Source organism: Phascolarctos cinereus, unplaced genomic scaffold (genome assembly GCF_003287225.1).
Source record: "Phascolarctos cinereus isolate Bilbo 61053 unplaced genomic scaffold, phaCin_HiC Scaffold_8;HRSCAF=390, whole genome shotgun sequence".
Taxonomy (NCBI): domain Eukaryota; kingdom Metazoa; phylum Chordata; class Mammalia; order Diprotodontia; family Phascolarctidae; genus Phascolarctos; species Phascolarctos cinereus.
In genome coordinates this window covers 21,983,185-22,010,871 of record NW_027556291.1, presented here as the reverse complement: position 1 = coordinate 22,010,871, position 27,687 = coordinate 21,983,185, and the positions used below count along the sequence as shown (strand labels likewise).

At 42.7% G+C, this 27,687-nt stretch overlaps 1 protein-coding gene across 4 annotated transcripts in view; it reads right to left on the bottom strand.

The window, feature by feature from the left end:
* HDX (highly divergent homeobox) overlaps positions 1-27,687 on the bottom strand; it is a 105,097-nt gene that overhangs the window by 14,824 nt on the left and 62,586 nt on the right. For all 4 annotated transcript variants that reach the window (XM_078147787.1, XM_020964621.2, XM_020964626.2 and 1 more), the window contains 3 exons: positions 18,005-18,212; positions 9,865-9,929; positions 3,282-3,365 (listed from right to left, as the gene is read on the bottom strand). In XM_078147787.1, the coding sequence (XP_078003913.1) occupies positions 3,282-3,365; positions 9,865-9,929; positions 18,005-18,212 (357 nt within the window). The remainder of the gene's footprint in view (positions 1-3,281; positions 3,366-9,864; positions 9,930-18,004; positions 18,213-27,687) is intronic.

Below are 27,687 nucleotides of genomic sequence, written 5' to 3'. Positions count from 1 at the left end.
GCTACCCAGGAAGACTTTTTTCTATAAAGCATCATTATCTCCCATTTGATCCTTATGCAGTCCTTTCCTAGCTGCACTCACAATCCATTAGAGATCACTTTAAAAAAATTAACTCATGCTTACAAAGGTCATAGAGTTATCTTTGCAGATTCAGGTCCCGTATTTTTCAGACAAATTCTAAGAAGTCATGTAGTGTTTTGAAAACATAAACAGCTTTGAAATCATCATCTAGGCCCTTCTACAGGCTGCTCTTTGCAAATATACTGACCATTTTCTAGATTATCTGTAATTTGTTATGTACAGCTCGAGTAATTTCCGGGGAAAAGGAGGGGCTTGTGGGAAGCGCTGAAATAAGAGCACTGACTACTGAGTTGCCCACACCACAATGAGCTCATTTGTCTTGCTGTTAAATCCACTCAATTAGATGGAAGCTCTCACCCAACAGGATGACCCATAGGAAGCACTCAAGGAGCCTTGCAGAGGAAGGGAGGCAGTTAGTAGCACAGTGGAGAGATTGCCTAGCCTTAAGTCAGCCTCAGGCACTTACTAACTGTGTGACCCTGGGCGAGTCATTTAATGTTGGTCTGCCTCAGTTTTTCCAACTATAAAATGGGGATAAAAACAGCATCTACTTCCCAGTGGGGTTGTGAAGATTAAATGGAAATAATATTTCGAAAGTGCTTAGCAGTGCCTGGCACAGAGTAGGCCCTCATAAATGCCCATTTCTTTCCTTCCTTGCTGACTCCATCACTGAGCCTGCTCACAGCTGCCAAATTGAGGTAGCTTTTATGACCCAGACAATTGGGCCTCAGGGCCTTTGCCCACCACTTGGTCTTGGCTTGGCACTGCTTCACAATATGGGTTTCCAAAGCTACGACCCAGTCGGAAGCTTCCAAATGTCTACACTCAGTATCAATGGGTAGCAATGAGAGAATATACAAAGAAGGTATTCTTTCCATTTGTAACATGGTATCACAAGAATAACATGTAGATTCAACTCAGTGCTCAGGGAAAAAAAAAAAACCACCACTCTGAGTAATTTATAATTAGCACCAAACAGAAAAGCTGAATTGCTTTAATAGCAAGTACTGTTTGCATCATAGAACTGCAGAGGTTGGGGGTGGGGGGAGGATCCTTCCCAAGATGACACTCTACTACATAAATCAACGTTAAAGTAAAAAAAAAATCGCTTGTCTAGAGGTGCCAAATAACTGCGTGTGTGGGGGGGCGTTTACACGCACAGTGTAATAATTTCTTTTAAGCAGGGTAAAGGTAAAATACACATTATGATCCAATACAGATTAGGCTGTCAAAAACAAAAACAGGCATTGCAATTTGATTTTCAATGTGGCCTTCCTTGGGAAGCAGGGCAGCAAGGTGCCTAAATGAATGGAATTGGCAAACACGCCAATACCAGTTCTGCAATTCTCTGGCTACTCTACATGTACTGGTGTTTGTGAGTTCCAACAAAGTCGTTCATGGGGTTATGGGGGAGGAGGGGAGGACTCCAAAGGCCCTCCTCCCCCCAAGTAACAGTGAAACAGCTCGTTGTTCCCTACAGCACCTGCTACAATGAAAAGGGCCAGGATACTAAATGCCCTTTACAGTCTGGCACAAAAGCTAATTGGCATAACTGGACTATACAAACTCCTCTGGGCCAGGCCTTCAAACTCCCTCAAGCAGCTCAGAAGCCTCAGGGAAAGGAGCCTTAGGAAGTAAGCTTACTAAATAAGCCCTGGGCCCCCTCCCATCTGCATTGCTAGGAAACCACTTTACAGCCAGACAACGTGGCCCTCTGACCTGGAGTCAGAGATTGGGCAGCTACAGGGGACCTTCGCTAGTTTCCACAGACAGGGAAATGGAGGCAAAGAGAGAAGAGACTTGCCCAAGTCATTAAGGGACTGCAGATGTAGGGCTGACTCCTGATCTAGTCCACCTGCCAAATGGTGGCTTGTGGGGCTCTGTCACCTTCCAACTTGGGGTGCCCAGGGCTCTGCATACTGGAAGTGCCTGCTCCATGTTTCCTGACTCACTGAATGACGTGGAAGAGGGCTTAGAATGTGCTCTGGTCCCCCAGAAAGGCTCACTCGAATAATTCTTAGTGGGAAAGACAGCTGTAAGTAAGCACATGATCAGACTGTCCTCCCTGACCTCCTTTGCAAAGATTTCTTAAAAGACAGTTTCCTTCTGTATTTGTATTCTTCAATATTTGAAAACCTGATGTGTTAGAAACATTTGGAAAACAGAATCTGGCCAATGAAATAACTAGCAAAACTGAAAAGATTTTGTAGAGAATGACAGCTGCTGTCTTTTCCAATTAAATGCTACTCTCAGTTAACATCTCCTGATTTCCCAGCTCTGCTCTGAACACTAAAGGTGCTCAAAGAAAAGAACTTTGGGGCATCAAAAGACAGCTACAGAATGCTACAAAGTTCTCCCTGGGTAGAGGATTCCTATTCACCAAGGGACAGCATGAGCACCTATGTGGCCAACATATGGACAGAAAGACTGATCGCTGATGTCAAAATTTAATAAAAACAAAGTTATGTATGGCATCCTGTCACAACAAGCCATTCAGTTCAGTGACAAGTGACATTAAGAAAAGGTCACCTCTATTCATATTCATTCTGTAGTCTCCTTAGCCATTAAAAATGCTCTGAAGATTCTTTTTTTAATGTCCCATAGAATAGGTAAATTACCATATAAAGAAAATAACTTACTCTTTCGAACAAACTCTATTCCAAGACAAAATTATGAAAGCACCCCCATTTGAAAAAGATCTGTTTTGATATAAACAGATATGATGATAAAAAAGAAGAAAAAAGTTTGGCATCATGAGTCCCTCCCCCTGCCCCTGTCACCAGCAGTCCACAACCTCTGACCTCACCAAAGTCTATTTCCCCTGGTTCCCTAATTGGTACTGATGTGGGTTGAGGGAGTTGCTGAGATACCTTGAGGCACTGAACTTCCCATAAGGGAGCAGCACAGGCCTGGGGCCAACATGCACCATTAATGCCTTGGGGTTATTGAGATGCTTAGTTGTTTATAGGATGCATTGCTCCCACTGGAAGATGAGTTCCTTCAAGCAGGGACCATATTTTGTTTTGTCTTATATCCCCAATGGCTGACACAGTGATTTCCACACAGTAGGAGCTTAATAAATACTCATTAGATTATTTCAGATAGGATTGGATGAGAGTTGGAAATACAGAATTCAAAATTATTTTTACCAAGACCAAATGATATCAATTAAGATTAAAAAAACCCCAAATTACTTCTACCTTATAATCCAAGAGAGAACTCATTTGCTCCACTTCTGAATTACTTATCATATCACTTTCTTCATCATCAATTATTTCGATTTTCTGCAACATAAGGAGAAAAGTGCTAATAAATGCATATGGTTATTGCTACTTGTACACACCCCTTCCCAGCATAAGCATATACAATCAATTTTTGATTATCTGTGTGGGGATTATCCACTCTGGATAACTGGAATAAGCTCTGAGTTCTAGGCTGGTCTCTTTGTACCATGGTAGACCATTTCCCTGTACCTTTCATCAATATGTGCCAAAAATGGAAAATCATTTTAACATTAAGATAATTGTGGAAGCTCAGGGCTGGTGGGACCCTTGTGGTCATCCAGTTCCATTGTTCATCCAGTGTGGGGACCCCTCCATAGCCTCCTCTCCAGCAGGCTCTCCTTGAATACTTTGAGTACCAGAAAGCTCTCTACTTTGGGCCTCCATTTATTAGTCTGTTAAAGGAGGGAGGCTGGCCAAATGATCTCTAAGTTCCCTCCTAGCTCTATCATATTCTGATACTAAGACAGCCATGTCCCAAGGCAAGCCATTCATTTTTGGACAGCTCTCACAGTTAGAACACTCTTCATACCACTGTGTCAAAATCTCTCTCCCCCTAACTTCTGCTTGAAAGCAGCAGCAACAAGTCGAAGCCGGCCAGAGGCCACTCCAAAGCCAAATATACAGGATTATTATTATCTGTTCTTTTTGACGATCCGTGCCACTGCTTCTTTCTATTAGGCTGACTGACTGTACAACTGAAGGGGGCTTTTAGGATGCAATGCTGAAAAAATGATAATTTGTTTCCCTCAGTGGCCAATAACCACTAAACAAAGAGACGAATAAAAACTAGAAAATACCAAGCTTGGGCATTAAAGTATTTGAACCACAGCACTGCATGCACAATAACGCACTCAAATAAATATTTGCTGAATGATTGAATCTGCCTTTGCCAGAAATCCAAACTGCCAACACAAAAACCTACCCAGAGAGGCAAGTTTGGTAAGAACTGAAATTTCTGGCTTTGGGTTAAACCAAACAAAGGGGTCCTCAGAAATTCAGGGCTAGATCTCTCTCCCTTTAGCACATGAAAAACACAAGTCAAAAAAGCCAACAGCCTCCAATTCTCTCAACCAAACGGAGGACCAAATTAAAGCAAAGCTAGGTCTGGTCACTAGGCAGCCTTTAAGAAAGAGTACATTAACAGCAATATGTCATAGGCGGAAGCCAAAATGAGGCTTCCCACCCAGCAATATATATGGTGATTAAAAGTCATAGGCAAAGTTAGAAAGATCATATTTGATATATTGCCTATGAGGATACAATACCATTATGGGGCTTGTGACCTGAAGGCTTCTGAGTCAATAGGATGGCTGCAGTGAAATTGCTTTCTACTGCTGCCTGGAGATGAATCTAATGTTTTGTTTTCTGTTATAATCACAATAAACTTGGGGCTTAATCATGGAGGCTCTCATCGGACTTTGGAGTTGGTCCTTTTTTTTTTTTTTGGTCTGGATTGGGCTCTGGGAAAAGCAACTGGGAAATTTTCCTGTTGCCTAACCTGTAGGGAGTAGGCATGGGCCACCCTAGAGATTTCAGCCCACAAATAGACATTCTAAGCCTGGGTAATTTGTCATCCATAAATAATTGGGGGCACTAAAAGGGTACAGGCAGAGGCGAGCAACCTTTGAAAGTTTGGAGTTTGGTCTTTGAAAATCAATTGTTCTTGAAAAATTAGGTGCCTAAGTGACTATGAGTCATCCGATGCCATGACTTCATTCATTATCTTCAAATGTCTGCTGCAGAGGAGACATAGTGCTGAGAGAGGCAGGCTCCAAAAGAAGCATTTCTTTAAGGGGAAAGAGTTTTATATCTGTACAGCCTCCGATTGGCATCTTGCAAGGGAACAGAAATCTATAGCATGGCTCTGCTGTTTACGCTGGGGGGAGATTACCTTGTGGAATTTAAGAATGTTATTAACACAATTCATAACAGGGGAAAATCATTCCTACCTACCTGAGGAAAAAAAATACGACTTTCCCTAGAACAAAGCAAAACCATCTTCACTTTTGTTACCCCATTAGGGATTGGTGGATGTAATATTCAAGTGGAAAACAGCCAGAGCTAGCCCCCGCCGGCATCGACACCAGTGAAATCCAATCTACAACTCTACTCCTCGTCTAGAGATTTGTGTATTGTGAGTGTGGAAGTAATAAGCAAAATATTAATGAGGCTGTCCTTTGCATAATGCTTTTCAGTTTACAGAATGCTCTAACGTGCCTTCTCAGTCAATCCTTATAATCTTGTCAGGTTAACAGTACAAGAATTTCTTGTTCTCATTTCCAGGGGGAGATGATACATTTAGAGCTGTAAAGAACCTCAGACACCATCTGATCCCAACCCCTTAATTTCAAAGATGAAGAAACCAAAGGCTGAAGGAGTTAGGTGGCTTGCCCAAGGTCACACAGTGAGGAAGTGGCAGAGGAGGCATTTGAATCCAAGTCCTCTGACTCCAAAGACAGTCCTCTTTCCACTGTCCAATGCTGCTTCCCTAAAAGAAACTGAATGACATGTCCAAGGTGGTCTAGCTAGTAATGGCAGTCAGAACTCAAATGAGGATCACTTCAACTCTAATCCAGTGTTCATCTCAGAAAGGAGGAATGACACTGATATTACACTCTATCTCATGGGCTATCATGAAAAAGTGCTTTCATAGAATCCCAGGATTTGAGAGGTGGAATGGACCCATATTTGAAAGGAACCATCACTATGCTATACTGCCATGAGGTCATCCCTGCCAGGAGGAGGACATTACAGCTCGCATTTGTATCTTGTTTTAAGGTTTGCAAAGCGCTTTACAAATATTATCTTATTTTGTCCTCACAACAACCCTGGGAGGTAGATACAACTGTTATCCCCATTTTAGAGTTGAGAAAACTGAGGCAGTCAGCAGTTTGGTGACTTGACCAGGGCCCACATGAGCTAGTAAGTTTCTGAGGCACATTTGGACTCCAGGCTTCTGACTCTAGGCCTTGTGTGCTCTCCACTGTACCCACCACCTAGAAACCACTACCTCCTCCCAAGGCACCTCCTCCCACTTTTATTTTATTTTATTTTATTATTTATTTTATTTATTTAGTTATTTAGTTATTTTTGCTTAGGGAATCAGGGTTAAGTGACTTGCCCAGGATCACACAGCTAGTAAGTATCAATCCTCCCACTTTTAGACAGCTCTTGCTGACCAAGTTTTTTCTGATATCAAGCTTGAATTTATTGCTTTGTAAAATCCAAACGTTGCTCCTGTTTCTGCTTTTTGGGACCAAACAGAACAAATCTAACCTCTCTGGTGTGATGGCTGCCTTTCAAACACTTGAAGAGAGCTATAATTTTCTTAGTCTTCCTTTTTCCAGAGGAAAAGGCCCAAGTCCTTTCCATCTCTTTTTATGTGTATGACTGAGGCTCAAGGCCTTCTGCCATCCCAGCTGCCTCTTCTTGAGGCCCTCTAACTTAGGTCCTTTTTAAACTAGAGCACCAGAAGTGAACACAATATTACCAACGTGGTCAAACTGGACAAGAGTAGGGAGGGACCATCCCTTGGCCTCTTGCTGGTTAGGCCCAAGTTGCATGATCTTTTTGGGTTGCCTTATCATACCTTGCTGATTTCTATCAAGCCTGCAGTCCACTCAAACCCCCAGATCTTTTCCCAAACCAACTGCCTTTTAACCAGGCCAGTTTACTGAACTCAAGTGTAAGACTTGACATTTACCCTTACTGAAATCCATGTGATATTTAGTTCCTGATCTTGACCTTGTCCTCCACTGTGTTGACTCTCCCTCCCCACCCCCTCCAGCTTTGTGGCATCTGCAGATGTGATGAGCAAACCAAAATGCCTCTACCCAAGTCATTGATAAAAAAGATTAAACCACAGAGATCCTTGGGGCATGCCACTGGATACTTGCCAAGCTGACATTGAATCATCAACAACTACTCTTTGAGTCTAGCCATTCCAAGTTTTCCAAATACATCTAATTGTATTACTGTCTAATTCATATCTCTCCATTTTTTTTCATAAGAATAACATCAGATACTTTGTTAAATGCTTTGCTAAAATCAAAATGAACTAGATACTATGCAAATGTGAGCTGTTACTACCAAATAAAATTGGGGGTGAAGAGGGGCTTTCCTGCAAGGAGGAAAACAACTGACACACTTTGTTCACACATAGGTCTTACTAACTGTTAACAGCTCCGTGTGAAGCCCCTTTGTGATTTAAAAGCAGAAACTTGGAGAGGATAATACATGCCCCTGTGTAACCTGGGCACAGCGGTAGCCAGGTTGCACAGTGCTTAGAGCTCTGGGCTTAGAATCAGGAAGTCTCCTTTTCCTGAGTTCAAATCTGGCCTCAGACACTGATGAGCTATGTGACCCTGGGCAAGTCACTTCACCCTGTTTGCCTCAGTTTCCTCATCTATTAAATGGGCTAGAGAAGGAAATGGCAAGCCACTCCAGTATCTTTGCCAAGAAAACCCCAAATGGGGTCACGAAGAGTTGGACATGACCGAACAATGACAAAACAACAAAAAGCATTTAGTAGATTGTATAAGCTGTATGAAATAACACATAACACACACTCAAAATTGGGGCTACAGAATAATGCGACTGATGTAATTTACAGGGACAGAAAATTATTAAATGGGGGGAGGGAGAGAGAGGGAAGAGAACTTAGTTAGCATGATCCAGGAGGAATCACTTGACTCTCTAGCAATTTCAAGTGTATGTCTATCTGTATATGTTTATGTATGTGAGAGTGACCTTGTCCCATCCAGGGTAACACTATAAGTCAGAGGACTATTTAGGTCTCTTGGTAAAGTGGAGGTCAACCAGGAAGGGAAAGGAACTGGACTTGACTGTTTATAGACTAAAGTATGAGTTCTTTACATTTTCTGTTAGGTTAAATAAAATGTGTTCCATGTATGATGTTTTGCTAGCCTGAGCACTTGACTGGGAGCTAAAGTCCATTTTTCTTCTTTGCAGAGACCAAGGCAAGAGACAGATTCTGACATTCCCAAAGGGAAACTGGGGGAATACATGAGTTTTTATTAAACAGAGGTCACCAAGATTGAACCCAGTCCATTTCAGCCTTGAGTTGTGGAAATGAGCAACACATTATTATTACCCGTTGCAACATTCTAATGGTGAAAATCCAAATGGGGATCAGGGTGAGTCTAGGGAGCAATGTCACATACATTAGAAAATCAGCCTCAGGAGCCATATTTTTTAAAGGTTGAGCACAAACACCAAATGCTGATTTAATGGAACCAAAGCAAATGCACAGGGCTCTTTTCTAATGTGCCTTAGTTTAAAGTTGGGCCTGGAATCTGAATCAATCAATCAACATTTATTAAGTGCCAGGCACTGTGCTAAGTGCTGAATATCTCGATGGCGTCTGGAGAGAAAGAGATAACATTAAAACAATGTTAACACTCTTGCCTAGGATGGGGTTTGGGCAAACTATGCCCCATGAGCCTGCTATTTATTGAGTGTCAAACTCTGACAAATCACAACTTTTCTGAGCCTTGGTTTCTTCACCTATAAAATGGCAATACTAATATTGAAACGACTTGATAGGGTCATTGTGACAATTGAATTAGATAATGTCTGCACTGTGCTTTGTAGCTATAAAGCACCTATATAAATGAGTTATTCTTACTCTTGGTTTAAGGTATAGAGTGGCATAGTGGATAGTGGGCTGGTCCTGGAGCTCGCAAGACTTAGGTTCAGGTTCATCCTTTGCCATACTATGTGACTCTGGGCAATCACTTAAATTCTCAGTACCCTCTATGGCTATAAATCTTAGATGAATTGAAGAGCTTCATTGGTGGGAAACATTCCCACACCAGAAATTCTCCATCCCAAGGAAATCACAGCTCTGGACCTGCCTTTCCGTCTCACCCCCTTTCCCCCAACGACAACAACAAAGACTCTTACTTATATTTTCAAAAGCTGGTTCGATTTATATGTACATACATGAACACAGACTCCTTCTTATTCATCTGCCTCTAATGCTTTTTTTTTCATCATTTCAAACTTTCCTAGGTTGTTAAAGGGGTCCCGCTTCCCTTAGAAAGATGAGAAAGTTCCCAATATACCAAACACTGAGGCTACCTTAAGAACTGATATGATTCAGAGAGGCAGAGGTATGGTCTGTGAGGGAGAACTGGAAGCCAGGAAGGCCTGAATACGAGAGCACTAACAATGGCTTGTTTCATGTTCTTGGGCTTAATTCTGTTTGAATCCTACCATCTGTCCAAAGAGGAGAATTCTGCTGCTTTCCAAGGGTGCTGAAGAAAAACGACTTCTTAGGTGTAAAATGCTGTATGAATACCAAGCATTCATTAGCTATTTACATTTGTGACTCTCTGAAAAGAATAATTTCCGGGACAGAAATGACAACATAAAAAAACTTCCCTTTCTAACAGTGCTGACATTGTCACTGACTGGAAATGTCTGTCCTTTTATGAGCCTGTCACTTGGTTCCAAGGGCATTTCAAAGTGTACATACCACGTTGTCTGTAGACACTGTGCTGGGGTCTTCTTCCTTGTGCCTATTTGCTTCACTGGGCTCTTCTATGGAAATGAAAAAACAAACAAACAAACCTACCATTAGTCATATTCTCAAAGTTCTACTCACAATGTTCCCCAAAGGTGACAGATAATTGCCTGTATCCTTAGAAAAGCAACACACAGGGAAGTCACGTAGATACTGCTTGGGCCTCCATTTTCCCCTCTACAAAAAAAAAAAAAGGGACAGCCAAATTGCTAGAGTATTTCTGGAGCACCATGGCCTGGGGATCTGCTCAACATTTTCAAGGTCTTTGGTTTCATCAGGTGGGGCTAGCTTTCCACTGGCCATTTGTTCTCTAACAGACATTCACCTATTATTTCTTAAGGCTAGGAGGTAGAACTAGATCTCGGGAATTATTTATCTAGCACTGGCAAAGAGTCTTAGCTGTTTAGGGGCATTTTCTAGTTTTGGAGGAACCCAGAACAAGAATTTCATCAAAAGAGATAACTCTGAGAGTAGAAAATCACTCCATCAACCTAGCTCAGCAACTTGTCTGTAAATTACAATCTTGGAGAGTTACTTAGAGCAAAGAAAGGTTAAGTGACTTACCCAGGGTCACACAGCTAGTCTATGTCAGAGATAGGACTTAAACCCAAGCCTTTCAGTCTCAAAGGATGACTCCCTACCTAAAATACCACACTTTTTGTCTCAGGAGTATTAAACAAAGCAACTTTTTGGATGAAACGTTGTCTCCATTGTACAAATGGGAAAACTAGGACAAAGAAAACCTAATTACATCGACTGAATCCTGTTCTTCCAAGGAGGTTAAAATAGCCCATTCCAAATAAGGGCTGTTGATGAGGTATCTCTACCCAGAGGCGAAGCTGAGGGGAAAGGTCCTGGAGGGGAGGGAGCAAGGTGGGGACTGGTACTAATTTGAAAATGGAGAGGTTTTTCTCCATTGGATGGAGTATCCCCATTGAGGAAGCCCTGATCTCCTCCACCACATGGCATAGCACTCTCTCTGTACATGCTTGTGCCAAGACTTCAAGGAACCCCAGATGTCATCAGTGTAGGCATTCTCTGTGCCAGTGTGGCTCAAAGCTCTTCCACACCTGAGCAAAGGATCTCTGTGAATCATAGGAGCTGAAAAAATGTCTCACTTCTTAATCAAGCTTTTGATGAGAAACCCTTCCACACTCTGCAGAGCTAGCTCTTGGACAACACATATACCATCTATTTCCTTGACCCACAGACTGGGCGGAGCTAGTGCTCCACCCATATAATCTTCAAAAACCCACAATCACTTCCCATGGCAAGGCCTTAGAACAGTGGTTCTCAACCTTATTGACTCAACATTCTTAAAAATTGTTGAGGACCCCTCAACCAAGAGGGTTCATGTGGGTTATTTCTAGTAGGGTCATTTACCCTACTAGACATGAAAACATCTAGGTATTATTAAGAAAATAAATTTTGACCTAAAATTAGACCCACCGAAAGGGTCTCGAGGACCCTAAGGGGTCTCCAGACCACACTTTGAGAACTACTACCTTAATAAGCCTTGAGTTGAAGTCATAGGGATTACTTGGATGAATAGAAAGGTATTTAGATTTCTTTAGAGTTAGATATTACATTAGCCTTATTAATCAGCAGCAAAATATTTTTTGTCAGCTCTCTCAAGTTTTTTTTTTCAAGCCTATGACTCCCCAGAAATGGGGAGACAGGTGAAAGACTAAGCTCAAGGCTTAGTGGATGGGAGTTCAAAGTATTTAAAGAGCTCTTAGCAGAATTTTTTAATCAACATATAAGTAAAAGTAAGATAATTTTTGAGGATGAAGAAATTTATCTTGTTAATAATTTTTACATTTCAAAGCCTATTTAATCAGCAACCTTATAAGAAGAAGGGGTGGGCAAGGTGTCATCAGACTTAGCAGTCAGCATCCCCCTGTGGTGCCCTCTTCTCATCGGTGACTTTGTTATGTCTGGAGGTCTGTGTCGTGTCTCTGTTCTCACTTTCTCATAACTTTGTGCATCAACATGACTTCACTAAAAACTTCTCCAGCTTGATTCTTTACATTCTGGAAGGGTTGCATAAAATCCATTGGAGGATTTCAAAATTAAAAGGGTTCATAAGAAGAAAAGAGATGCATCTCAGAAAGTGATGGAGGTGACTGTTTAGAGGCAGGTCAACATAAGCAAAAGTATCACAAAACCACATTTTTCTTGTCTTGGTATTTGGAAAGAAAGGCACTTTACTAAAGGGAAAATAAACAAATACATAGTTATTGGTTAGTCAAATTCCAGAGAGCCTGCTAGACAAAGGCAGAGTGCTCCCACTAGGGAACCAGTTGGAGAATTCTTTCATGAGCATAACAAACATAGCTCAAAAGGGGCATCCTGGCAGAATTTAATGTTAGAGGTGCTGACTGGGTTAGTTCTTCAAGCACTTTACTCAGTACAGTAGTTGGAAGGCTTCAAAAACTCTCTTAGCAATCCTACTCATTTTCCTCTCCATGAAACATAAGCCTTTGCAGCTCGTCTCTCCATGAGATGAGACTAAAGGGCTTGACCAGCCAAATGACAGCATGGTGTAATGGAGAGAACACAGGTTGTAGAGTCCAAAGAGCTGGATTAGAATTCTAGCTCTGCTATTCGGTTTTTAACTGGGTCATTTTGTGAAAGTCATTTCATCTCCCTGAGCTTGAATTTCCTCATCTGTACACTGACAGAGTGGGACTAGCTGATCTCTAAGGACCCTTTTAGCACTAAATTATATGAGCCTGTGTTGTTACCTGAGCCAGGGCTTGAGGTTGGGGGGAAAACAGAGTGATCATAGTGGGTTCCACATCACTTCTCACCATGCCTCCTCTATACATTTCTGAGGGAGGGAAAGAGAAAGAAGGAAAGAGGACAAAATTGGAAAAGAGAAGGGGTGAGATGTGGAAAGTACAGTATTCCCAAGCAGGGAGATAAGGAGCTGAAGCTATGGAAAGAATCATCAATGTTTTAACAGAAGGTTATACTTTTTAAAGAACAGGTGATCCTAAAAGGTTTTTTTTTTCCTCCAATTTTTGGCATGATTTTGCTAGACATAGAGATCATTTCTTGGCCCCAGAAGAATACGTCTCCTCTTTTCAAAGAGGAGTCAAGAGAACATTAGGATTCACTTTATAGACATTCATCAAACAATGAACCTGCCTGAAGGACACTGCACAGATCAGAAACTAGCTGGGTTTGCTGGCTTGGGAATGGGAAAGCAAAAGACTGAACTACTTCTTCTGATTTTCAAGACTTTTAGAGTATGAGGTGTGTTAATATGTGAGGCAGATCCCCGAAGAGAAGAGTCGTGATAGCGAAGACCAGGTGGGTAATTAGAGAAATCACAGCTCAAAGACCCAAGGACATTCACTGATTATTCCTTCAGGATAAGAAATGGAACCAAATCTTCTTAATTATTTACCTAGAACTTTAGCTGGTGATATTTGGGGGCATTACTAGAAGCAATTATTTGACAAAATGCTATCCCCATTGTAGAGATGGGAAAACTGGGACACAGAGAGACTAATTACACGCATTGAGTCCTTTTCTTCCAAGGAGATCAAAATAGCCCATCTGAGCAAGGGCCGCTGAGGCACCACCTCTGCCCAGAGGTAAAGTTAAAGTGGAAAAGTTCATTGTCTTTTTGTGCTAAAGCGAAAACTATGAGACGACTTTTTTCCCTAAAGACAATGCCTAGTCCCTTGGTGCTTAGACTCTTCACTAACAAATAGACAAACCTTAAAAGTCAAAACCCTGTATATTTTTAAACCCCTGAGAGAACAGAAAAGTATAGCTGGAGAAATCTCAGGCTGTTGCTGTTGTCTTCTCAGTGAAACAACTCTTTTTAGTTAGTCTCACCGGGCTTGGAGTCAGGAAGGCCTCAGTTCAAATCTGGCCTCAGATATTTGCTAACCTGATTGCCTTGGTTTCTTTGACCAGAAAATGGGGATCATAATGGCACCTGTCTCCCAAGGTGGTTGTGAAGATCAAGTAAGATAATATTCGTAAAGAGTTTAGCACAGTGCCTGGCACAATAAAAGTAGGGGCTTCATAAATTCTTGTTTCCTTCTAATCTTCCTTCCCGAGCCAGAGATCCGGAGACTGATATTCTGCCCCCTAAGAAGCTGTTTTTGTCACTTCCCTTCTCAGGGCTTAGACTACCAGGTGATCTCTGAAGGTCCCTTCCAGCTTCCCCCCAATCCCCCTCCCACCTGGGCCATGAACCAAAGAACTACCCTGGGCCTAGGTCTAATTTGGTCCTTTTCTTTCTACCACTGGATTCCTCCTCATCAGGCTTTCCTAGAATCCTAGACTATCACAATGCACCTTGGGAAGATGCATTCTGGTGGGTGAGCCCTTCCCTAATATTTCAATGGCATCCATTTGGTCCAGTGGCTACAACTCTGGATTCCTTTCAGTTGCTTAGCTTTTGCCACTCAGCAAGGGTAGCCAATCAGATCATAAACTTGGTATCTAGAGTAAAAAACTAATAACCTCCAAGAAAGACTTGATAATGAGGCAGTGTGGTAGAATGGGAAGCATCAGGAGAGACCTCCAATACTTCACCTAGCTATGTGACCCCTGTCGCTTTACCTCTGTGAGCCTCAGTTTCCTCATCCGCAAAATTTGGCTAGGAATACTTGATAGAGGGGAGGGGGAGGGTCCAATGAGGTAGAGTGTGACTAGCCTCGGGAAGCCTTAAAACATGATATATATGTCGCCTAATGTTATTTGCTTATTGAAATGTTCAGGCTCTGAGAATGGGAACTGGTTAGCCTGGGAGAGTGAGGTTTCTTTTGAGGTTAGATAATATTAGGCCAGGCCAGATGACACAATCGTACTTAATCGCGACATTCAAACCAATCAGATTAGCATTCTCTCTGAACAAAATGAGCATGAGAATAGGCTGGAACCAGGGGTCAGCTCTCCGCGCAAGGCTCCTTTCAGCCTGGGAAATGCTTTTATGCTTTTCTGTTGCAATTTCTGAGGAGAATAAAAAGGTTTCCGTGCAGCTGTGAAAAATAAGCCACTGAGAGAATTGGAGGCAATCTCACTTTTCATCAAGTGTTCTCTGCAGTGGGCATTAAATCCTCTCTCCCCTTTCTCTCATTAGGTCTTGATTACCATGCCAGCTGTCTAAGAGAACACACTATTCAGTGATAAAGGATGCCAGTGGAGAAGCTGTGGTCCATTGGCAACTTTAAAATGTTTCTTTTGGGATCTGGAGCAGGGTGGGTAGCAGAAAGAATGACAACTTCCCGTGTTGCTGGGTTTTCCTGGTCTCTCTCTGGTCCCTAACATTTCTTTGTTTTCTTCTTCCCCTATCAGAGAGAGCTATCAGACCTTGCTTCTCATCCTCCTAAGGTCCAATGACTAATACTTACTGGCCTCCAAGCACTCCTCTCATACGACTGGATGTCCCCTCATGAGTTACCCTAAGCAGCAGGAAAATGACTAAGGGTTCCTAAGCCACATTTTGGTTCCAAAGCTCATCTAACGGACCAAGACCTAGATTGCAAATGAGATGTCATGTAATATGAATTCTATTTCTTAGTCAGCCACTGTCACTAACTCTGTGCCTCAGTTTCTCTGTTTAGTTCTTTCACTTGTCTTTACCATTGAAGCAGCAGATACATAAGAATGGTGCTTTACCATATGATGCATTTCAAAAATAAAGGTGACTTTTTAGGAATGGTCTTTGTATTTCAGCAAATGCAAGTGGGATTTCAGAATCACAAAGTGTTCAAGCTAGAAACGATCTCAGGAAGGAAGCGAGTCATGCCAATACAATGTCATGGAGGACAAGGAGGTATAGAGGAGGAGGACAGAAAAGCCAACCCCCCCAGCCTCCTCCTGCCAAACCCAAACAACCAAATACTGGATCTGGCAATGACCTTGTAGAGGACTGTTTCTTTATAGTGGAAGGGTCAGAAACTAGTGGTTGAGGTAGGCTGAGTAACGTGTGGCAGTGGAAGCAGTTTGGATTGTTCTTTCTGGGAGTTTGGCAGTGAAAGGGAGGAGAGAGACGGGATGATAGCTTGAAGGGGAGCCAGGATCAAGGGAAGGTGGGTTAGCTGACTGGTGTCATTGTTGTCATTTTTACAGGATAAAGGAGAATGAAACTTGTTTATAGACTAAGGGGGGAAAAGACCCATGGGCAAGGAGAGAGCGCAGACTGCAGATGAAGGGAGGCTGAATTATGTAGCATGCTCCCAGGACAGAAGGGAAGAACTAGGCTCTAGGGTCTTAGCAGTGGGGCTCCTTTTAGTGAGAAGAAGGCCACCTCTACCTCTGAGACAACAGAGAAGAAAGAAAGGACAAGAGGCCACTGAGAGGATTAGATGAGTGCAACTGAATAAGTTCACCGAAATCAGTCTCAACAGTTTCAGTAGAGTAGAAGGGAAGACTATCTGCTGATAGTGAAGGGATGTGGGGAGAGGGGGTTAGCAATAAGAGGAGAAGCCCAAGGGCTCTCGAGCCAACTTTGGGAGGCAAGTAAGGTATTTCTGTGTAGCAGAGAGGGCCCAGGGAGCAGAAATTTATATTGAACCCAGTTCTGGAGATTTCTGTATTTTTTTCCAGCAGCTTTTGGCACCTCAGGAAATAGGAGCAGAGGAGGCAGATGGCAGAATCCCAGGGCTGAGGGTTAGCAGGGCACAAATATGAAAAGGTCCAGAGGACAAGGAATTTAGGGCTGGAGGAGGGAGCATGCTAAAGCAGCTGATCATAAGGTCAAGACTGGTTAGAAAGGAAAGTAAGGCAGACCTGGTTTGATAGACAGGGAGAGCCAGGAAGAATCAAAAGGCCAAAGGTTACTATTCAGGCAAGGAACAGGGATGGAAGGAGTAAAGGAGTAGAAAATGTTGAAGGAGAAGAGATTGTGGTAAGGGTCTGGAATTCCAGAACTCAGGATTTGTAAGAGAACTTAGAGGCCATCAAGTCCAATCTCTTCATTTTATAGCAGAACAATCTGAGACAAAAAGAAGTTAAATGACTAGCCCAGGATGACCCAGCTAGTAAGTGTTTAACATGGGATTTGAACCCAAGTCTTCCTGAATCCAAGTCCAGCATTCTATCTACTACTCTATAGTGCCTTGAAGGTGGTGCATTTTAAAGGATGGTGAAGCCTAAGGTATGGCCATCCTATTGGGTGGTTGAAGTCAAGTAGAGAAAGAGGTCATAGAAATTGAGAGGTCAAAAAAGATTGAAGATGTGGTGTTGGAGGGCCCATGAGTGTGACTAACTAAATCTCTGAGGGGGATGGCCAAGGAGGGGGTGGCTAGCTAAATCTCTGAGGGAGATGGCCAGGGAGGGGGTGGCTAGCTAAATCTCTGAAGGGTTGGCCGGGGTGGGGGGTGGGGGGTGCCAAAATCATAGCAAAAGGTTGGACAGTAACTAGGTGAATGACAGCAACAAAGATCAGGAGAGGGTGAGACAGTCAGATGACATGGACTCCAGAAAAGGCTGGTGGGTGCTGGTAGCAAGTGGGGACTACTAGATAAGAAAGTGCTAGAAGGAAGAAAGGAGCACCTCTAGGCATAGGAGAAAATACAAGGTGTCTCAAAATGTTCAGTACATCTTCTGGGGTTCCTTATGCCTTGAAAGGTTATCAGAACAGAGCTCTTTTTTTTTCTGTTTGAAGTCAAATGAAACACAGTGTCCTTAAACAAATATTCTAGGGATATTTAAAATATCTGACTTGATTTGATGGTTCTGCTGGTCATAGGATCAGGGACCCAGGGCAGGACTGTTTCCATGATACCATTACTAGTTTTCAGCACGGTGGGTTTTTGATGTCATATATTTGATCACATTTCCAAAAAGAATCAAAACAATTATTTCCTTAGTTCTGATAAAAAGCCTGTGGCAAGAAGCAAAAATTCCAAATTTGGGCTAAGTTTAGACGAAAATATATTCCTTCTTGCGGCCTAATGTAGAAGGAAGTGTAAGAAGAGACATTTAAAGAAATCAATTTCTGTTTAAAGGCTTAACAAAATGTATGGACCTTAAGTGCAAATGCTGAAAACCAAGTCAAATAACCACTGAAAACCAGCCCTTTGTCAAGGCTATTTATTAGGAGATGCAGTAAGCAGAGTACCTTGAGAGCTTCCTTCAGATAAACAGATGGATACTTCATCATTTCTGTCGTTATCCTCCACTACCTCAGGCCCAGTTTCCTCTCCTGATGCTAGTGCAGACAAAGGGCCCGACTCCGGCTGCTCCGAGAAGTCAGCAGGGCCGCCTCTGGGAGGTGGAACTTCAATCCCCATTAAACGATATTTTCTTCTTCGATTCCCAATCCAAGTCTTTATAAGGGAGATACAATGAAAACTTTTGAACACATAGATACCTCATTAGTTCTGAGAATGAAGAGAAAGGAAAGGCTCTGAGTAAAACAAAGTGGGTTTTTTATTCAAATGAGAAATATAAAAAAGCAAAATACATTGAATAACAACTAGCTCTATTCGCCTTTAAATAACACAAAGAGCTCTCCTCACAACCATCCTGAGAAGGAGTTTGGTTGTTGTTGTCTTACTGTGAAGTATGAGCAAAACAGCTCAGCTGCAAGATCATATTTATTTAAAACACCCACAATGCCAAGCAAGATGGAGTTCATTACTTTTTTTTTCCCAGAGAAAATAATCCACCACATCTTTCAAAAGAAAAACAGATTGGTTGGGTTCCCAAAGGAACTGGGCATGTAGCTATAACTAAAGCTTATGTCCCATTTCCAATCTTACTTTTCCTAGGCGAAAATCTGCCTTATTGACTTTCATCCTTTCCCTATCATCAGGTCAGTGCTTCAAGTAGCTTACAAATCCAGGTTTATTGGATTGATAACTAATCTGCATCTCAAGTTCCTCATATAATTTACACCATGTTCATTTTTGTGGCTAGAATTTGTGGCCTCACTGGTCTGGTCAACGTCATTCTGCAAAACTCAAGTTGAATTATTGTTTCTTTTTTTTCCCCCTCGTAAAGATATCTCTGAAATAGTACAGAAAACTAATCAATGCAATGCAATGATTTCCTGCCCGATTTGAATACAGTTAAACAGCTAGTATCAACGAGGCTTTATGGAGGGCTATCGCTGTGGAGGAAATGGCCTCCAGCACTAGAATTGGATATCCCTCCCAGCTTAAAGATTCTTGGATGTCCTCTAAGACCATCCTCTACAATTTTATAGATGTAGAAAGGGTCTAGAGAGCAGAGGTGGCTAGCCCTAGGTCACATAGTCTATTCATACCACAGGTTGGTTCCCCAGGCCTCCCACCAAGTCAGGGTCCTTGCCATGGTATCATACTACTCCCCATTCTCAAAACAATGCCTCTTCTATTTGTACCATTTTAGGGACAAAACTAATACAACATAAGAAGAAAAACCAAAGACTAACACCAGGAAGACAGATTCGTTTTCATTTTTGCCTGTGTATTTTCCCTTCAAATTCAGGAAATGTAGTCTCTCGAATGTATTCAGTATTCAATACTAAATATACACTCTGAAACACATGGATTGTTTTTGTGAAGTCCCAAGTGAAAATTACCCCATAGGAAAGAAAAATATTTATGTATATTAATTTTCCTGGCTTTGCTAACTTCTCCCCTAGGAGAAATACTCGTTTAAACAGTAGAATTCCATTTAAATTCCCCATTACATTGTCTCTGTGAAAAAGTACTGTTACACTTCAGAAAACTTAGAAGCTGGAACTTCTTACCACAACCCCATTAAATTGTCATGCACTTCCTATATTTCCTAACTGAATATTGGTGCTTATCAAGTAATAACAAAAAAGGTTTCCTTTTGTTTTATGATATGATCCATGGATACCCAGGAAAAACCATGGTAGGGACAGAAGAGGGAAGATGTGGTCTCTCAAAGAGATTCCTAAGCTTGCTTGAGTTATACTGGGTGGGAAGGAGCTAAGAGTTAGGAAAGAAAAAGGGTCCTGTGGCCCACAAGCCCAAGATGCTCCCCAACTCAATTTTTCTGGGGGTTGTGTATGCATCAGCTGCATGTGGACAAAAGGCAAAATATTCCTTAGGATGAACATGAGGCTTCGGTGTCATTTTTATTACATGTGGGAGCTAAGTTTTCTTCTGTGGAGACACATCTTTCAAATTATAATAGAAGGCACTGGGAAAATATGATTCTATAAAAACAGATATAATCCAAGTTGTCTTGTGCAGTATTACAGGATCACAAAATCATTGAACTGGAAGGGACCTCAGAGGTCACCTATCTACCATCCCACTCCAAGAGGGAATCCCTTCTACGTCTACATTGAAAAGATCACCTTCTTTTCTTTGCTTGAATACTTCCAGTGATAGAGGGCTCCCTACTTTGCGAGGCAGCTCATTCCGTTGTTGAAAAGTTCTATCTGAAATTTCTTTCTTATAATGAGCCAAGCCAGACTTCCCCATATCCCCAAGTCCTAGCTTTGCCTTCTGGAGCAAAAGAAAATAAGCCTACTCTCTTTTATATGTGAATCCTTCAAGCATTTGAAGATGGCAAATATGTCTTCCTTAACTTGTCTCTTTTCTAGGCCAGACACTCCCAGTTCCTTCAACTGTTCTCAGACAAGATGGTTCCCAGATCCCTTGCCATCCCGTATTATACACAAATCTTGCAGGTTGATTAACTTAGTGGGTTATATTATAGCCCATCGACCCCGCACTCCCCCCTCCCACTCTGCTCCCCCAATCATCTGAAAATGCTGGGCAGGATACTCAACCTTTGGTGCTCTTTCCTTGGAGAGAAACATATACTGAGAGCAGCAGAAAGGACTGTGGTCTGGGAATCAGGCTACTTAAACTCAGTCCTGGCTCTGCCCCCAACTAGCTGTGTGTCTTTGGGCAAATCACTGCATGTCCCTGGGCCTTGGTTTCCTCATCTGTAACAGGCAAGGATTAGACCAGATTATCTCTCACCATCTTTCTAGCTCCCAGTCACTAAGACCAGATAACAGAGATTGCTGTATGTACTTTGAGCCTAACTCTTCAGGAATATATCTAACTTAAAGCCAAAGTAAAGCTGCATTACAAGCAAAAAGCTACTCTTCTTTTTAAAGTGATTTCAAATAAATCCTGTTACTCTGAAAGTAAATACCATGCAAAACAATGAAAAACAAATCTGCTTTCCAAGAAGTTTATTTCAATCTGGAAAAAAAATCACTTTGACAGTGTTTTGCCAACATTCAAACATATGTCCATCATTCAAGTGCTTGGGGTACATGAGGGTGCATTTGGATATCGATCCACTCTGACCTTGACCCGCATGGGAGAGCTCCTCCACTAAACTCCACAAACCATGAGAGATCTTAGGGTCCCTGGCATATCGCTCAGCACCCTGCATACAATAGGTGGACCTGCTGATGAGAATCAAGCTGTACGTTAAAGGGCCCATCAAAGAACCAAACAAAAATAACACACAAGACCAGGAGAGAAAGGTCCTGAGACTTCCCCCTTGGACCCTTTAGAGACAAAGGTCAAGAGGCAAAATAGGAAAAAAACAAGCTCCGACAATTCTTCCCCCCTTCCCACCAATCACGAGCCAAAGACCACAGAGTGAGGTACAAGTGGTTCATTTTACTTACCCACAGCTGAAAACAAGTCAGCTCAATGTTACTGTGGACATTTTTTTTTTCACAGTACAATTTATTTATTTTTAGTTTTCAACATTCACTTCCACAAGATTTTGAGTTCCAAATTTTCTCCCCATCTCGTCCCTCCCCCACCCCAAGATGGCGTGAATTCTGAATACCTCTTCCTCTAATCTGCCCTCTCTTCTATCTCTACCCCACTTCTCTTATTCCCTTTCCCTTCTATTTTCCTGTAGGGCAGGATAGATTTCTATACCCCATTGCCTGCATATCTTATTATCCAGTTGCAGGTGAAAACAATTTTTAACATTTGTTCTCAAAACTTTGGGCTCCAAATTTTCTCCCTTTCTCCCTTCCCATGCACTGTCAATGAGAAGGCAAGTAACTCAATACAGGTTATACATGTGTAGTCATGCAAAACACTTCCATAGTAGTCATGTTGTGAAAAACTAGCTATATTTCCCTTAATTCTATCCTTCCCCCTGTTTATTCTATTCTCTCTTTTGACCCTGTCCCTCCTCAGAAGGGACTTCTGATTACCCCCTCCCCCAATCTGCCCTCCTCTCTATCATTCCCCCCAATCTCTTATCCCCTTCCCCCCTATTTTCCTGTAGGGTAAGACAGATTTCCTTACCCAACTGAGTGTATATGTTATTCCCTCCTTAAGCCAAATCCAATGAGAATAAGATTCACTCATTCCCTCTTTCCTTCCCCTGCTTCCTCTCCACTGCAAAATCCTTTTCTTTGTCTATTTTATGTGGGATAATTTGCCCCATTATACCTTTCCCTTTCTCCTTCTCCCAGTATAACCTTCTCTCACCCCTTAATTTTATTCTCTAGATATCACCCCTTCATCTTCAACTTACCCTGTGCTCGCTCTCGCTCTCTCTCCCCCCATATATATAGATATAGATATAGACAGATATAGATACACATATAATTTTTTCCCTCCAACTATCCTAATACTGACAAAGGTCTCATGAATTACAAATATCATCTTTCCATGTAGGAATGTAAACAGTTCAACCTTAATAAGTCCCTTATGATTTCTCTTTCCTGTTTACCTCTTCATACTTCTCTTGAGTCTTGCATTTGAAAACTGAATTTTCTATTCAGCTCTGGTCTTTTCCTCAAGAATGCTTGAAAGTCCTCTATTTCTCTGAATTTCCATTTTCCCCCTGAAGGATTATACTCAGTTTTGCTGGGTAAGTGATTCTTGGCTGTAATCCTATTTCCTTTGACCTCCAGAATATTATATTCCAAGCCCTCTGGTCCCTTAGTGTAGAAGCTGCTAGATCTTGTGTTATCCTGATTGTGTTTCCACAATACTTGGATTGTTTCTTTCTGGCTGCTTGCAATATTTTCTCATTGACTTGGGAACTCTGGAATTTGGCTACAATATTCCTAGGAGTTTTCCTTTGGGGATCTCTTTCAGGAGGTGATTGGTGGATTCTTTCAATTTCTATTTTACCCTCTGGTTCTAGAATATCAGGGCAGTTTTCCTTGATAATTTCTTGAAAGATGATGTCTAGGTTCTTTTTTTGATCTTGGCTTTCAGGCAGTACAATAATTTTTAAATTATCTCTCTTGGATCTTATTTTTCACGTCAGCTGTTTTTCCAATGAGATATTTCACACTACCATCTTTTTTTCATTCTTTTGGTTTTTGTTTTACAATGTCTTGATTTCTCATAAAGTCACTAGCTTCCATTTGCTCTATTCTAATTTTTAAGGAAGTAATTTTCTTCAGTGAGCTTTTGGACTTCCTTTTCCATTTGGCCAATTCTGCTTTTTAAGGCCTTCTTCTCCTCATTGGCTTTTTGGACTTCTTTTGCCATTTGGGTTAGTCTATTTTTTAAGATGTTATTTTTTTCAGCATTTTTTTGGGCCTCCTTTAGCAAGCTGTTAACTTGTTTTTCATGATTTTCTTGCATTACTCTCATTTCTCTTCCAGTTTTTCCTCTACTTCTCTTGCTTCTCAAAAATCCCTTTTGAGCTCTTCCATGGCCTGGGACTGATTCAAATTTTTCTTGGAGGCTTTGGATGTAGGAGCTTTGACTTTTTTCTTCTGATTGTATGTTTTGATCTTCTTTGTCACCAAAGAAGATTCTATGGTCTGACTTTTTTTTTTTGGTGCAGTTTGCTCATGTTCCCAGCCAATTACTTGAGTTTTAAACTCTTTGTTAAGGTGGGGGTCTGCTTTCAGTGTGGAGAATGTACTGTCCCAAACTTTGGGGGTTTTGTGAAGCTGTTTTCAGAGATACTTGTAGGGACCTGTAAGTTTTCAGTTCATCCAAGGTGGTATGATCAAGGGTCAGGTGTTTGCTCCTTTCCTGGCCAGTGCTCTGGTCTATGAGTGACCACAAGCACTCTTTTCTGCCTTGGAACTGTGAGGAGGATTCTCTCTACACTGCTATCACAAGCTCTACCATGCCAGCACTCCTCCTCACCCCAGGACCACCACCCAGAACTGTGACCCAGATCCAAGCATGGGCAAAGCAAGAGATTCCTGCCTCAGCACCAGCAAAGAGATCCCTGCAATCCCCCTCTCATCAGCCACTTGATTCCCCCTCAGTCTGTGGGCCAAGCTCTGGAAGCAGCCATCACCCTAAAGCTGCGCTGGCATTGCGCCGGGACTGGGGCTAGGACCAAGCTTCTCTCTCACACCAGGGTCACAGACTTTTCCTACTGACCTTCTAAATTGTCTTTGGCATTTGTGGGTTGAGAAGTCTGGAAGCTACCACAGCTGCCTGTGACTCAGTCCCCTGAGGCCTGCTGCAAGTTCACCGAGGCCTGGTCTTTGCCTGTGTGCCCAAGCTGAACTGTGCTCCTCTCCCAGCCCAGTATGATATACCTTTCCAATCAACCATCCAGGTTATCTTGGGCTGGAAATTTGTTTCACTCTGTCTTTTTGTGGGTTCTGCTGCTCTAGAATTTGTTTAGAGCCATTTTTACAGGTATTTGGAGGGGTTTGGGGGAGAGCTCAAGCAAGTCACTGCTTTTACTCTACCATCTTTTGCAGACATCTTAAAAATCAATCAAAGAGCATTTATTAAGTGCCTACTATGGGCGTGGCCTGGTGAGGAGCTCAAAGTGTGCTTTAGGGGGAATGAAGCTATTTAGTGTTACAGAGCATGCCATCTTTGCCCTCTAATCCTCTTAAGAGAACCCATTTCCTCTGGAAGTCCACTGGGCCTCACACTGTGGGGGAGACTGTAGGCTCCCTAGCTTGACTGAAGCTTCTGGAGGTCAAGTCAGAGGTTGATTCAATTCCTCCTTCTGGGAGAGAAGGGGCTGAGGAATGCTGAGTGAACTCTTGCTTGGCCTCTGCGTTCTGTCAACAAGTGCCTCATTAGAGGGGACACCTTCAGAGAGGAGATCTGAAAAGCCCAGAGCTAGATGGGACCTCACAGGCCCACCCAGTCTGCCTGAACAAGAACTCTGAAGATCTAGAGGGAAGGTTGGCTCACTACCTCTCCATGGTGTCCATTTCATGTTGGGATCACTCTCATTTTTAGAAAGTTTTTCCTTACCTTGATTTGTCTCTTTGCAACTTCTACTCATCATTCCTAGCTCTGCCCTATGAGACCAAAACAAACAATCCTAATAGCTCTGTAGCTGACAACAGCTATCATGTATCCTGCCCCCAGGTTTTCTCTTATCTGTGCTAAATATCCCCAATTCCTTCAAGAGACCCTCCTATGGCATGAAGCTAAGGACTTGTAGTGCCCTGGCTGCCACATTCTGAACATTTTCCAATGCATCACTATCTCTTAGTGCCCAGAACTGAGTACAACACTCCAGATGTGTCTGACCAGGGCAGAGTATAGTGAGACTATCACCTCCTTAATTCTGCATGCTTGGCCCAAGACCACGTGAGCTTTCCAGGAGGTCATATGTCACCAGTGACTCATAAGAAGCCTGTGGTCTACTGAAACATCAGAAATCTTTTTTCAGAACTACCATGTAGCCATGCCCAGCTGGCATAGAGGGGGAGAATCAAGAGCCATAAGTTGCCTTTTATTAAATGCTTTTTAATGGAAAAAGGATTGAAAAAGACTCATTTCTTACACAGTCAGCTCAAGGATTACTCAGTTCTCATCTACTCCCCAAAACAAGGCCTTCAATACCCATTCCTGCCCACAATCCTTTCTTCTGTGTTTAAATCCCTAAAGTACTCATGGTCTGTATCTCTCAATATGTTATGCATACACTCCCTTCTACTGCTGGCTCACCATTTCAAGGGCCTTTGCCCTATCTCCTCAACTTGATCATAAGCTCTGAAGGGGCAGGAACTATATGCTCTGTCCTCTTCTGTATCATCTGCACCTCTACCAGGCTAGGCACAGAGCAGACCCACTGGATTAATTGGTTCCTACTATTCCAAATAGCAGATAATCCACTGAGCTCAGCTACAAGGAAATGTGCTGTGGCCTCGAGCCAGCTTTTTGCAGGAGGTGGGGGTAAACTAGGGAAGGGCTGCCCCCAGCAGGTGTGGCATAGGCAATGTCAACCTCACTTCTGCTGCCAGCCCAACAAAAGGGAAGGGGGGTGACCCTTCAAAGCAATCAAGTGCCACGGCCTGAAGAAAGCAGGAATCGCTTCCTGCCTGGCGGACAGCTGCCTCCCTGCTCCAGCTTTTCCAGGTGTGGCAGCACAGAGTTGGAAGGGACCTCAGTGGGCCTCCAGTTCCACCTGGACCCGAACCCAAAGCCCCCTACAACATACCTGACAAGTGGTCCACAACATCGCTCACATCTGACTGCTTTTCTCTACTCACATGGCCACCTTCTTTGTTCAAGCCTTGAGTAGTGCAATGGCCTCCAGATGGTCTCCCTACCTTATTCCTCTCCCAACTCCAGTCTATTCTCCAGTGGCTCCCGATTACCTCTCGAATCCAAAGGCCTCCAGTAGAAGGTGGGATTTGACTTGAGACTTAAAGGAAGCCAGGAAAGCCAGGAGGGGGAGGCCCTCAGCTGGGATGGTTTCATTCTTTCTATTTCCATCAGCATCTAGCACAGTGCCTGCCACATGGTGGGAGGGTAATGAATGCTTATTGGCTGATTGATCGCCCAGTCTTAGAGGACTCAAAAGAGCACTGGACTGTAACTCAGAGGAGCCACATGTTTTGGGAAAGTGACTTCATCTCTCTGGGCCTCAGTTTCTTCCTCTGCTAAATGGGGAAGTTAGCCCAGCTGCTCCCTTGGTCCCTACATGAAGCCGAGGAGAAGAGTGCTAAGCTAGCCAGGTGACGGGCAGCTGGGAGACCTGTGGAAATGGGGAGTTCCAACACAGATCTATTTATTCCTTTCCTCATCTGACACCAGCGTCTATCAACTGCTTTCAGGAGGGTGTGGCCTACACTAGCTGACATGACTTGCGACTTTTCCCTTTTCTGCTGCACTCCTCTCAAGCAGTTTCTGGGACTGGCCTTGCCTCCCACAGTACCTTGGATATTGTGCCGCCATGTTCTACAAAGAGGAGCTGGCATCAGACAAGTGCATGAACCTTTTGGTCCACAATGACTGGCCAAAGGTCTCTTCTAACACTACCCTCTCCCTTGGGCCCTCTGGGTCAGCATCTTTGCCCTCACTGTTTCCTGTGCCTGGAAGGTCTATGGAATTCTACCCTTGCTCAGTCACTTCCTACCTGAATCACCCATGGGCAAGTCACTTTTTCCTGGACTTCCACATCTGCAAAATGGGGGAGTTAGACTGTCTATCTACAGTCCCTTCAGCTCTGATCTCTGATCCTATGATCTACAGAAAAGCCTTCCTTTCTCCCTTGGACCTCACATAGCACTTTGCTCTTCAATTCCCAAATGCATTTATGGTTTGATACAGTCATGTGTGTTGGGACCTCATCCTTCTACTAGGCTATAAAGACTATGGGGTGTGTGACCCTGGGCAAGTCACTTAACCCCAATTGCCTAAAAAAAAAAAGACTATGGGGACAGGGACTCTGTTTTACCTAAATTGTGCTTTACCCCTATGCCTAGCACAGTGCTCTGCACACAAAAGGTGACTGATACCAGCGGGTCAACTAGACTTCATCTCATTGTCTGTTCTATTTGTTATTGTATACACTGGGTATCCCCAAAGTCTTAGTGTAGTTTCAAGCTTTAATAGCTTATTAAAAGCAGAAATAAAGCTTCTTTAAGCCTTACTCGCTTCTGACTGCACT